Raw genomic sequence first — 13,586 nt, forward strand, 5'->3', positions numbered from 1 at the left:
TTGAGTTTGGCATGCTTGTGCTTCTGCTTGCTGTATGAGCACCAGCTATCTACAGATTCACCACAAAACTTTCATTCATACAGTGTACCAGATTGTCATTTGAGCCTTCTCTTAGCAAGAATGCATCATTTATGTATTAAGTCAACTTTTGTTCTTTTCTTATTATCCTCTTGATAATTAAAGTGCTACTTTGAGACCAGTATAATCATAAACCTAAATGCAAGTGTGAGCACTAAAATACCAATGCTGGCACTTGGTTATAAAGTTGCTGTTTGATTAATCTAATGAAGGTACAATTTAAAAATTCTTGAAGAGGACTGTCAGACCCTCTGAAGATGTCTCTGTTGTGTTCATAGACCTCAGTTTAAGATACACTGATTTATGGAAATGCTTTTAATAACTGGATCTTTTTCCCCACTGATAACCTTAGGGACAGGTCGCTGCTAATTCTTAAAACAGGGGTGGATTGAAGCTAAAGGTTGCAGGTATGAAGGAATTTCAGAAAAAGTGAAATAGACGGCTATGAATTTCTTCATAGCCAACCAGGAGAGGTAACCATCAGTATGAAAAGCATTCTTGAATAGCTGTCTGATAGTAGTATTCTAACAAGTGTGATTTAAGGGTTTATTTTTATGACTTGGGGAAGGAGGTTTTTGAAATCTATGGATATTGTAGAAAAGATACACAAGATTAAAAAGAGTAATCTCAAAAATTTGTTTTATTTGGGCAATATTATAACTTGGGGTGGGAAAAATGTTTAACTTCATAATTGTTTGACTTAGATATTAAAGTTTACTTATTAAACTTTGATTCCTTTAAATATTCAGACTAATGATAAATAAAGGTGAGATTCAAGGGTGGGTCTTTGCCATAAATATTTCCCAGATGAATGAGCTAGTATTGAAAATTGTTTTTCAAACAAAGATTTATGAACCCAATCTTTGCCCACTTTGTCAGTTCTCAGCAATTTTAGACACTATCTGCAGGGAATAAAAATAGTTGAATTTTTATTTGATATAAAAATATTTGAATTAAACATCTAGGTTCTATATTATATCACATAAAATAGTAGAAGTCAGTGAATATAAATATCTGCTGGTACATATCATAAAGATATAATAAATATTTACATCAGTAGGAATTAGTTTTTCTTAGTATACATTTATGTATCTTAATGAAGTATTGTTAATAGGTGGAATAGTAAGGTACATAGCTATTATCAGGCAGTGGTCTAAAAAATAATCCACTAAATGTATGTTATTAGCTGAAATTCCAAAAGCATTGTTTTTCTATAGGTCTTTCTAAATTTCAGAGGCTCTGAGAGGGAAAATGAGAGAGCATAGTAAACCAGTGAACTACATGGAAAGCGTCTCACTCTGTAAAAGATAATGAAATATGTCACTTCAAGTTTGTGCATCTTAAAAAATATACTTTAAAGTTTTCAAAATAATTTTTCCTGTGAATTAGACAATTACTTTGATTTGATAGCTATAGAATATTCCCATCTTGACCAAAAGTATTATGTTAACTAATAATTCGTTTAATGTTGTATTATTTTTTATTGAGATAATATTGGTTTACAACATTCTATATGATTCAGAGGCTTATTTGATCTTTAGATGAATCAGGTTTATTTGATCTTCATTCTAGAAGAGAGATCTGAGAGTCAGAAGGCAACAAAGACATGCCAGGCAGGGGGCAGGAGATAAGGCCTGAGGGGGCAGAAATGAGTCACTGAGAAGGCACTGTTATCAAATTCATATTCATTATTTTAAACATTTTTTGAAAAGTCAAAGAAAATTACCTGCCTCTTCTCTCTTCTATCACTTTCTCTTGAAGATATTTCAAACCAGTTTTTATGTTGACAGTTTTCTTCATCTTATGAAAGGAGTTTCTATAGGAAACAAACACAATTCTTGAGAAAGATGATATGGAATTCTCAAAGCTTTATCAAAAATCAGAGCTTAAATTACTTAATCTACAAGCTATGAAAATTAGTATCCTCATACTCTGTCATAACAGTAGAGTCCTTTAAAACATTATTTTAAGTCTAGTATTCCCTGTTTTACTATAACCTAAGTTGTACACTATCGGGAAATGTTCTGTTACCCATCCTATGCGCCAGTTTGTCTTTTGATTTTTCTGTATACTTTTCTAGCTTTCATATTAATAATATTGTCTTCTAATATATTTTTTAGTTTCTTCTTCTGAGTATTTTTGGGTAAAGTGAACCTGCATTGTATCACTAATATTTACCAATTGGCCTCAAAAAGAAAATAAAGTGATAAATTAACATTATCCAAGAGTAAATATTTGATTTTGTTACTTTCTCTTTTTTGTTTTTATTTGCCAGTTTTATTGTGATCTAACTTTTTTGCTGTATTCTGTGTCAACATATTCTTTTAAAAATCTGTTAAACCTATTGTTTCTAATTGCCTATTTATCATTTTAACAGGTACAAATACTGGAAGATTATAATATTGTCTGTTAATTACTGGCAACTGATATTAATTTTCAGATGATATGTCTTCACTACAGTTGGGCTTTTTTCAAATTATTTGTTCTGATTTTTAAACTTCAGCACTATATTTGCTACATTTCTGAGTATTCTTTAAGAAGCAGCAGCTAGTCTTTCTGCAGCTCTTAAATTTTAAAATGAAGAATTACCAAGAACCAAGACTGCAATGATTGCATGAATAGCGATTATTTCAATTATTAGGAAGCTCCAAGTGTCTTCTTTGATGCATTTTATCTAATTAATGTGTATCTGAAATTGTAGAACAATGCAATAATACCATAATATCTAACAAATTCACTGGCTGTTTTCAGACTGGGAAGAAGAGCAAGTCAGCAGTCCAAATATTCTACGACTTATTTATCAAGGACGATTTCTACATGGAAATGTCACATTAGGAGGTAATAGTCACCTTTGTAATGGTATTTAATGTCTGTATCATGGCAGCCTTATACATTTGTTTGTTTAAATATTAATATTTGATTTTTAAAAAAATTTTAAAGTCTGAATTCTGCTAATTTTTTGAGTATTCTTCTTTACATTTTGTGTTAAGTTTAATTTTAGCACTTTGATGAGTGTTTTCTACCATGTGGACTAAGCTTTCCATGATAGGTGGGAGTCCATACCCGTTCTCTTATAAATGTAGTTATATTTTACTTTTGGGTAACATAATTTGATATAATAACCAGGCACATAAAAAAAAAGTTTTTGATTATTGGTTTTCATTTTTAACAATGAAGGGATGTTTTCAGTTGGACTGATGTAGTTGCCAATCGTGCAAGAATAAATTAGATTAGAGATAAGAGAAACAGTGTAGTAGTGATTGAAAGGACAGATTTTAGAACCAGGTTGTATCATAGTTCCCCACTATACTTAGTGGCTGTGTAATCTTGTGCAAGTTACTTTAGTGCTTTATGTCCAGTTTTTTGATCAATAAAATGGAGTAACAATAGTGTCTACCCATAAGATGGGAGAGGTTAAATTAGTTTATATATTCAGAGCACTTAGAACTGTGTGACATTAGAAACAATTTGTTAACTATCATGCTCTTTATATGTGATTGAAGAAATACAGCTCAATAGTGCCCTCTTATGGGTACATTTTCTACAATCAGCAGGGTTTGTTTGCTTTTAGTACATGTATTTCAAATATATTCTGATAATTAGAAATTTGTAGTTATATGAAGTGACCTATTTTAATATATCTTTGCTTAAATATAGCCTGACATATTTTTCTATGTAAATCTAATGATGAAACATTTAATCTGTTTTTCCTTAAAGGTAGAATATTTTAATTCATTTATTCAGCATATATTCATTTCTTATGTGCCAACACTGTCCTGAACAATTAGAGATGCAAGGTTGAACATGGTGGAATCTCTTCCTTCAAGGTGCTCTACTATTATGTAGTAGATAAACTCTGCTGTAAAATACTATATAATAAGGACTGGAGTAAATGAGTGCAAATGATTATTGAATATAATGTCACACACAAAACCAAGTTTGCTGCCAGTGTTATAACTGGTCTAAAAAGTACTGCTACTAAGAGATAATCTGCCATTTCAAATCAATGATTGTTTGCCTTTTATAACTCTTTGTATGTTTAGATGTATCAACTCAATGTAAGAATTAATTGTTAGCTCCCTGATTGAATTATACATTCTTTAAGGATGGTATCATGTTTTAGTCTTTTTCTGATTGCCTCACATATCCGTGTGTAATGTTGATCAGAAATGTTGATTGAATCTAAGCTATTGGTGATGTGAATGAATGTTGAGATCTCTTTCCCTTTGAGTATTGATCTACTTGAGCCTTTTGCCACCACCTTAATTGTTTAATTATCTTTCTTTTGTGGCCCCAAAGTTCCATCTTCATATTAAAGATGACAGGATTTATGTTAGCATCAAACTATTAATTCATTACCTTTAAGGTATAGTTTGACTTCTTATTGCCATTCCGTAGAGTCTTCTAATTCCATCTGTCAATCTTTTAAAAAATAAACAATCTCTGGCCTTAGGAGCATAAATCTATACCTTTCAAATTCATCAGTATAGCCGGGTGTTTGGTAAAGTTCGAATAATAACATTCAGCTATTTGGGTTTTTTTTAATTGCATTTTTTCTTTTTAGTCTCCTATGTTCTTGAATATTGAATATGGTTAACAGCAGAGATAGCACACAGAGTGATAGCAACTATCTTCAAATGTTTGAATGGCAGGTGTGGAGAAGGCTTAGGCTTCTCTGCATGGCTTGAAACTTGCTCTGTTGTAATCCTATGAATTCCACTTAGGACCAACAGCAGGAAATCAAATGTAGACAAATTCCCATCCAAAAAAAGAAAAAAAAAATTAACTTGTCAAGCTGCCTAAAGAAAGAATGCCCCACAGTGGGAAAGAGTGAGATCCTTGTTATTGGTGATGTTCAAACATTGGGTGAATACAAAGTAGTGGGGATACAGCCACGTGAAGGGATCAGTCATTATGTGAATGATTCTCTGCTATTCTAAAGATTTTGTGGTAAAATAAGTTTCAGGTTTTAAAATTGTTTTTACCAAGTTTCTTAAAACACAACCTGAATTCCTTTTTGAGATATAATCTTTTAATTACACAGAATTTCAATCTGTTAAAAGTGTGATAACAGCTTTAGTAATTAGAGGGTGAAGAAATCAGCTCCAAGTCTGATGTTCAGTACAATCCACATCTGTGTTCCGAGATGTTCTAAGTGACTATAAGATTCACCTAGGACACTTACTTTAAAATACTTATTTCTTTGAAATGGTAATCAAAAACCTCCCCAAAAACAAAAGCCCAGGACCTGATGGATTTACAAATGAATTCTACCAAACATTCAGAGACGAATTAGTGCCTATCCTTCACAAACTCTTCCAAAAAATTGAGAAGGAAGGGACAATACCAAACACGTTCTATGAAGCCAACATTACACTAATACCAAAACCGAACAAGGACAACACAAAAAAGGAAAACTACAGGCCAATCTCCCTAATGAACACTGATGCAAAAATCCTCAATAAAATTTTAGCTATCAGAATCCAACAATGTATCCATAAGATAATTCACCACGACCAAGTTGGATTCATTCCAGGGGCACAAGGATGGTTTAACATCCGAAAATCAATCAACGTTATCCAACACATCAACAAAAAGAAATATAAAAACCATATGATAATATCAATAGATGCTGAGAAAGCTTTCAACAAAGTGCAACACCCATTCATGATAAAAGCCCTTGAAGTTCTTGGGATACAAGGAACATACCTCAACATCATAAAGGCCATCTATGACAAGCCAACAGCCAGTATCATTCTCAATGGTGAAAAGCTGAAAGCAATTCCATTAAGATCTGGAACAAGACAAGGATGTCCACTCTCACCATTGCTTTTCAATATAATACTGGAAGTCCTAGCCAGGGCAATAAGACAAGAGAAAGACATCCAAGGAATCCAAATAGGAAAAGAAGAAGTCAAACTATCACTATTTGCAGACGATATGATATTATACATAGAGAACCCCAAAAACTCCACAGAAAAGCTAATTCAACTCATCAATCAGTTCAGTAAAGTGGCAGGATACAAAATCAACACGCAAAAGTCAGTAGCCTTCCTATACACAAACAATAAATCTGAAGAAGAAGAAATCAAAAAGACCATCCCTTTTGTTATTGAAACAAAAAAAATCAAATATTTGGGAATAAATCTAACAAAAGAGGTAAAGGACCTATACAAAGAAAACTATAAAACACTGTTAAAAGAAATAGAAGAAGACACAAAGAAATGGAGAGACATCCCCTGCTCATGGATTGGAAGAATAAACATTATTAAAATGGCCATCCTTCCAAAAGCAATATACAGATTCAATGCTATTCCAATCAAAATTTCAATGTCATTCTTCAAAGAAATAGAACAATTATTGATGAAATTCATATGGAATCACAAAAAACCCCGAATAGCCAAAGCTCTCCTGAAAAAAAAAGAAGGGAATGGAGGCATCACACTCCCAGACTTCAAACTATACTACAAAGCCATAATCATCAAAACTGCATGGTATTGGAACAAGAACAGACATACAGACCAATGGAATCGAATAGAAAATCCAGAAATAAACCCACAGATTTATGGTCAACTAATCTTTGACAAAGGAGCAAAGACTATGCATTGGAGCAAAGAAAGTTTGTTCAATAAATGGTGCTGGGAAAACTGGGTCGCTACATGCAAAAGAATGAAGCTTGACCACCACCTCACACCATATACAAAAATCAACTCAAAATGGATTAAAGAACTAGACATAAGACCTGAAACCATAAAATATATAGAAGGAAATATAGGCAAAACACTACGTGATTTGCACATCAAAGACATCTTTACAGACACATCACCCAAAGCAGTGATAGTGAAGGCAAAGATAAACAGCTGGGACTATATCAAATTAAAGAGCTTTTGCACAGCAAAGGAGACAATAACAAAAACAAAGAGAAACCCCACCAACTGGGAGAACATTTTTGCACCCAACACTAATGATAAAGGACTGATCACAAAAATCTGCAAAGAGCTGATGAGACTCAACAACAACAAAGAAAATAATCCAGTCAAAAAATGGGCAGAAGAGCTTAAAAGAAACTTCTCTGAAGAGGAAATGCAAATGGCCAACAGGCATATGAAAAAATGTTCAACATCACTTGTCATCAGGGAAATGCAAATCAAAACTACCATGAGATTCCATCTTACACCAGTGAGAATGGCACATATTAAAAAAACTAGCAACAACAAATGTTGGCGAGGGTGTGGAGAAAAAGGAACTCTTCTGCACTGTTGGTGGGAGTGCAAACTGGTCCAACCACTGTGGAAAGCTGTGTGGAGATTTCTGGACCTACTAAACATAGAGCTTCCATATGACCCAGCAATTCCACTCCTAGGTATTTACCCAAAGGACACAGAAACATCAATTCCAAAGAACACCTGCACCCCTATGTTTATAGCAGCACTGTTTACAATAGCTAAGCTTTGGAAACAACCCAAATGCCCAAAAATAGATGACTGGATCAAGAAGATGTGGTACATATATACCATGGAATATTACTCAGCATTCAAAAAAGATAAACACATACAATTTGCTGCAACATGGATGGCGCTGGAAGGGATCATGCTCAGCGAAATAAGCCAAAAAGAAAAAGAAAAATACCGGATGGTCTCACTCATAGCAGGAATCTAGAAAACTTAAATAATGGACCAGGAAAATGAATAACTATAAGAAAGTGAAAATCAAAATCAACAAAAAACTATGAACCAGAGACACTTTTAGGGGGGCGGGGGCGGGAGGGGAGGGATTGGGGTCAGAATGGGGGGCTGCAATTGTATGGGGAATATAACAATAAAATTTATAAAAAAAAAAATACTTATTTCTATGCATACGCTCTCTTCCATCACCTTGTTGATGATGAAATTGAAAGTCCAGGTGACTTATGTAAAGATTGAAAAACTGTTTTGTATATTGTACATACAGTGTGATAGTAGAAAGCAGAAGCATCCACAGTGAATGTAGATTCTTGTATCCCTCTTCCTTCATTTCTTTGATACTGTTAGTATCTATCTACTATTGCTAGTTAAAATTTAAAAGAAGAAAAATAATAGACCCCATTAATCAAAGGGCTTCAAATGGTAAGCTGCTCAGTACCTTTTCCAAGTCTATGTAACATTTCTCTAAATTTGCATTTCAGTTAAGATACCTATTTTCTGAGATATTATTTTCCTCATATCTCAAAACAATGGTTAAATGACAGTCATCTTAATGATTACTGAATAAAGCTTTCTTTGTGCCAAGTCCTGATCTGGGCACTTTGGATTGCTTCATTTAATTGATAACAGCCTTACCCTAGGTTACCTGAAGAATTACAATTTAGGTGTAATTCTCCATTTTCTTTCTTCACCCACTCCACTTAGGGAGTGGGTAAATAACTCTCTCAAAACTCATTTCATTAATAAGTAGTGGAGATGCGATTTTTAATCCAGTTCTGGCTTACTAGAGTTATAAAGAAGATAGTATGAGGGCGATACACAGCTCAGTGTGTGCACATTTTAGTTCAATCAGGTTATCCCAATACATGTAGTGAAGTTTTAATTTTAAAGTTTTAGTTATATTTTATTTATTTATTTGTTTGTTTTTGGAGATTTATTTATTTATTTATACAAGCACTGGGTACAGTCAGAAGCGTGGGAGGGTGAGAGGATTCACCAGAGCGGGGAGCAGAGCAGGCAGAAGGACCGAAGTACACTGCTGAGGGGAGCAGCGGGCGGCAGAAGAAGTCTGCGAGCCATGCGGGACCTTCCTCCGGTGGCTGGGGAGCACCCGGGGATCAAACTGGCGCTGCAGAGGCTGCAGGCAGCTTCGCAACCCAGCACTCAACCGCTGCGCCACTGGGGAGGCCCTTTAGTTGTATTTTAATGTTTAAACCAGGCCTAGGATATTATTACAAAAGGCTTTCCCCCTCTATTTTTTTAATCATAGTATTTATGGGCCATCATGCTTCATTCTTTAACATCAGAGGTTAAAGAACAGAACAAATAGTGACTGACCAATTTTAAATAAGATGGAAGTTCACCTTGATTACATAAAGATAATTAGAACTCTTAAATCTGTGTGTTAACATTAGACTGAGAGCAGGATTTTAAAAGCAGGTAGCAGGAGGATCCTACTTGCTAAGTAATAATCTTAAGCCTTACTATGTTTGTAATAAAAGGTAGTTTGGGATTCCTAGTTCAGAACTAGGACATCATAACTATGGAAAATTACTCTGGAATATAGATATATCAGCTGCTTCTAATTTTATACACAGAATAGCAAAGGGATTTACCGTGAAATTTGTATTTGTTTAAAAGGTTTGTGTATACATGGATGTGTACTATTATTTTATGTATGAAATATTTCAAAATAAAATATGTTTGCTTGTGAATGAGAAAAAGCTTTGAAAGACTTGATTAGAAAACTGGTTATTGATAATGCCAGAGTGATTTTTAAAGTAAGCTTTTTAAGAAAGTTATTTTCTAACTAAAGAATACAAGGTTGACAAAAGTTTAAAATTGCTTGTCACTTCTGTTTCTGTATTATAATGACCTGGAAAAAGACTAATTATAATAAAGTAAAAATCAAGATCAACAAGCAACTATAAACCAGAGACACACTATGGTGGTGGGGTGGGGGGAGAGAAAGGAGTAGGATCAAAACAAGGGGGGGAGGTGGGAATTGTATGGGAACTACCAAGATGAAAATGCATACATTGTGCAAAAATGAAAAATGATGTAAAAATATGTAAAATAAATTTAAAAAATGTAAGAATAAAAAAAAAAATAATGACCTGTTCAGTGCAGTAATTATATTAGATGGCTGACATGTAATTAGATTTAAAAACAAATCTCTTTTAATCTAAACTTTACCCTAACTTAGAAAAGCATACTTAAATATTGTTTTAATTCCTTTTCTTCTCTGAGGATTATCTCCAATATTAACCACTTATGTGTTTGCTCTTCTCTGTTTCCTTAAATAACATGTGATGAGCTAATAGCCATAGCTGGGAAGAATAATTTCCAAATTAACGGTTACTTTTTATAATAACAAGCTTATTTTATTTTGTAAGAGACACTGTATGCATTAATTTTAACATGTTGAGGATGTCATACACAAAGCAATCTATTTAAGTGGTTTAAATGGTTTCAGCTCTGCTAGTGAAATCAGAATGTAACATGTGGTCTTCTGTTTTTCACATAGCATTAAAACTTCCTTTTGGTAAAACAACAGTGATGCATTTGGTGGCCAGAGAGACATTGCCAGAGCCAAACTCTCAAGGTAAGCCATGACTATAGAGGTTTCCTCTTGAGTCACAGACACAGGCATTCAAAAATTACTCCATTTTTCTTGGATATTGTGAAGAAAGGAAGTTTTCATAGTTAATGAATAGAGCTTATTAAGTTGATAACTAGACATTTTGGAAACAGGTTAAAATTAACAAAACATTTATTATGGCTTATTTATTATAGCTTATTTAATTTAAAAATGCAAACATAAAAACTTTATTATACCTGGATGCCTCCGCTTCCCCATCCCTACCTCCAATTTAAGCATTTTTGTAAATGAGACTTTTTATTTTTTCATTTTCCCTAGGTCAGAGGAATCGAGAAAAGACTGGAGAGAGTAATTGTTGTGTAATCCTGTAAACACTGTCTGCTAGTGTGATGTGATGTAGTCTTTGTCTTTCATGCTGCTGGGACAGAAGAAACCCAACATAGCTTCAGAAACCCTTAGGAAGAGTCTGCCTGTAAATCCATGGAACTGAATTACCACATGAACATTGTCATCTTTTCTCATGAAAGTAAAAAGAACCAAGAACATTTTCCACTATGATTTTTTGGTTTCTAGTATTTTTGTTTATGGTGAGCAGTTTAAAAATATATTAGGTTTTGAATGCAGTCAATCTCCAGGGGAAAAGTTAACAAGTTATCTTTCATAACAGAAAACATTTTGCTGCCACAAAAATTTTCATCACCAGAACTAACAAATCAAGTGTTCCAAATACAGTTTGCACTATCAAAGATTGACATTATTTTCTTCATCAGCAGAATTTGTAACATAGTTTATGGTACCTAGAAATACTCATGTACAATTCCATACTGGAAGACACTCAGCAATCAAAGAAGTTAATTCCTGGGCCAACTTCAGAGGAAAAAAATGGAACAGAAATTAAAATGTTGGGTGAATTCTACCAAAGTCAGCTTGTTGGCTGCACTGGCACAGAATACTAAACTGAGTGTGACTATTTTCACTGCAACAAATGAAAAAAACAAAATGTGCCTGTTGTTTAAAGCACTCAGTAGAGGGCTGATGAAACTAATTGTTTTCCTTTAACACGTGCACTCTTTAGTCAGACAGTAACTGAGTGCTTGTTCACACAGCACAAAAAGGGGCGAGTGCGTTTCCTAGCCTTAATGTGGGAGGGGTAAATTCCAATCACTTATAGACATCATCATGCAGAAATAGTAGAAAACCTCATTTACTCATCAGTTTTATGCATTTCAATATCAGCAAATTGAATTTTTCCATAATTGTTGCTCATCTATAACTGTGTCCAGTTTCATGCTTACTCATTAAAGAGTTCAGATGAATTCTTAAAATTAAAAAATTCTCCATAATACTAATTTTGTTTATGTAGTTTGCATTTGATATTAGTGCTTGCAATTATATTAAAATAAAAGCTGGTTTTGAGGCATACATGATTAAGGATGCCATTCTTTTGTTTTGTACCAATAATTTAAAAATGATATGCTAAAAACAATTTGCACAGCACTAAAGCATGAGCTAGTTTCATCTAAACCTGTAAAAAATATAAAAGATTTTATATTTTTTCACTGGGAAGAAATTCTTCCTGGATGAAATTACAAATATGTGTAGAATATATTTAATAAAAAACTTATAAAATACCTAACTATAGAACTTAAATATAGATTGGCGTGTAGTGTATAGAACAATATTCCATATAAATAACTTTAGCCTTTATAAAAATGAAGATGCAGGCTGACATTGTGTTCTGTACTTAATAACTGTCCGTGGCCCTTACAAACATTAAGTGTAAATGGTTTCTAATGGTCAGCTTTGTTTAAAGGTGATCAGGTTATTTTATTTACTGTTAATGCTTTGATGAAAAGGCTTTTTATGCAGTAGATCTATGAAAATATTGTTCATACCGATCAGAATTAAATTTGTATAGAGCAGAGTTTTAAAATGAATGTACATAGCACTAAACATTTTCTTTCTTCAACCTGTACTTATAGATTCTTTTCTGTAAACTAAATTTAAAAGCAATGTAGTGCATTTCAGTGGTAATTTCAAAGGTCTCAATTAGGTCAATGGTTGTTTAAACACTGTCTCATCCATGTCAAAATTGTTTTCTACTTTAATTTCTTAATCTTTAAAAAATTTGTTTAATATTCTATTGTTGGTTTCAGAGTATTTCCAATATATCCTTGATATTTAACCTGGTTAATTTCTGCAGTCACAACAATGGATGGAATTATGTAGTCTTTGTTATCACTAAAATGTCATATATTCAAGAGATGTTAAATATTTATATGCTTTGTTGACTAGCTCAAATGTGAATCTGTTAAGTGTTAACTAAAAAAAGCATCTGGTAGTTACTTAATTGGGCAATTTAGCCATTTACGGCTCTATTCTTTTTTGTAAAACAAACTACTGGTAATTATTTTAAATACATATTTTAATTCTGATTACTCTCTGTTTTTCCAAAGTTAAAGACTATCAGTTAATTAAGATTGAATTTTTATGATGGTTAAAAATATTCTCTATTGGTTTTCAATGTCTATTTCTGTGTTCCAACATTATAATTTCCCTTTTGAAAGACCTCAGTTTAGAGTTTGCAAAATGGATAAACTTGTTCACTAGTAGAGAAAGAATGATGTCACTCAATAGCTAATATCGTTGTGCAAAATGAAAAAATAATAAAAAGTAGCAGTAAAATTATATTATGAAAACACCAAAAATTTAGATGCCTTAATAGTATATACATGAAAATACTCAACTGTCCCTTTTAAAATAGTTCCTTGGACTGCCTGTTGATTAAAATATTATCGATCATAACCAAGGCTACCATTGAAGATCCCTCCGCCAAAATAACAGCCACTTACCGAAAGGTGAGAGCGACATAGATCCAGTATATATATATAAAGCCTGGATTCTGGGACTATGAACCTGCCTGGCTTGGTATCTAACCTCTTTTACCTAAATTGTCCTAGACTTTGTCTTCTAGACAAGGCAAAACTTTTCTTCTTTATTAAAACCTCAGCATATCTCCTTGATCTGAATTAATTTGCTTTCTCCTCAAGATAAGTTGTATCTTATCATGAAAAACATAGTATCTAACATCATCATTCACTTTAAATGAGGTTTTCTCATAATGAACATTTATCCTTAGTTTTGTGTCATCTTGACCAATGTTATGATAATTTCTGTTAGCTGATTGTGGTAAAAAAATGTTTAATGTGAAAAGAAATTAAAAC

The 13,586-nt window shown here is 33.1% G+C and overlaps 1 protein-coding gene across 1 annotated transcript in view; it reads left to right on the forward strand.

Annotated features, from left to right (window-relative positions):
• Positions 1-10,733, forward strand: part of UBL3 (ubiquitin like 3) — a gene marked incomplete at both ends in the record, with an annotated part of 64,096 nt that extends 53,363 nt beyond the window's left edge. Inside the window, 3 exons of the mRNA XM_084234884.1 lie at positions 2,830-2,916; positions 10,288-10,365; positions 10,681-10,733. Coding sequence (XP_084091010.1) covers positions 2,830-2,916; positions 10,288-10,365; positions 10,681-10,733 — 218 coding nt within the window. The remainder of the gene's footprint in view (positions 1-2,829; positions 2,917-10,287; positions 10,366-10,680) is intronic.
• Between the last annotated feature and the right edge of the window lie 2,853 nt (positions 10,734-13,586).

Source organism: Talpa europaea (assembly GCF_964194135.1).
Source record: "Talpa europaea genome assembly, chromosome: 6".
NCBI lineage: Eukaryota > Metazoa > Chordata > Mammalia > Eulipotyphla > Talpidae > Talpa > Talpa europaea.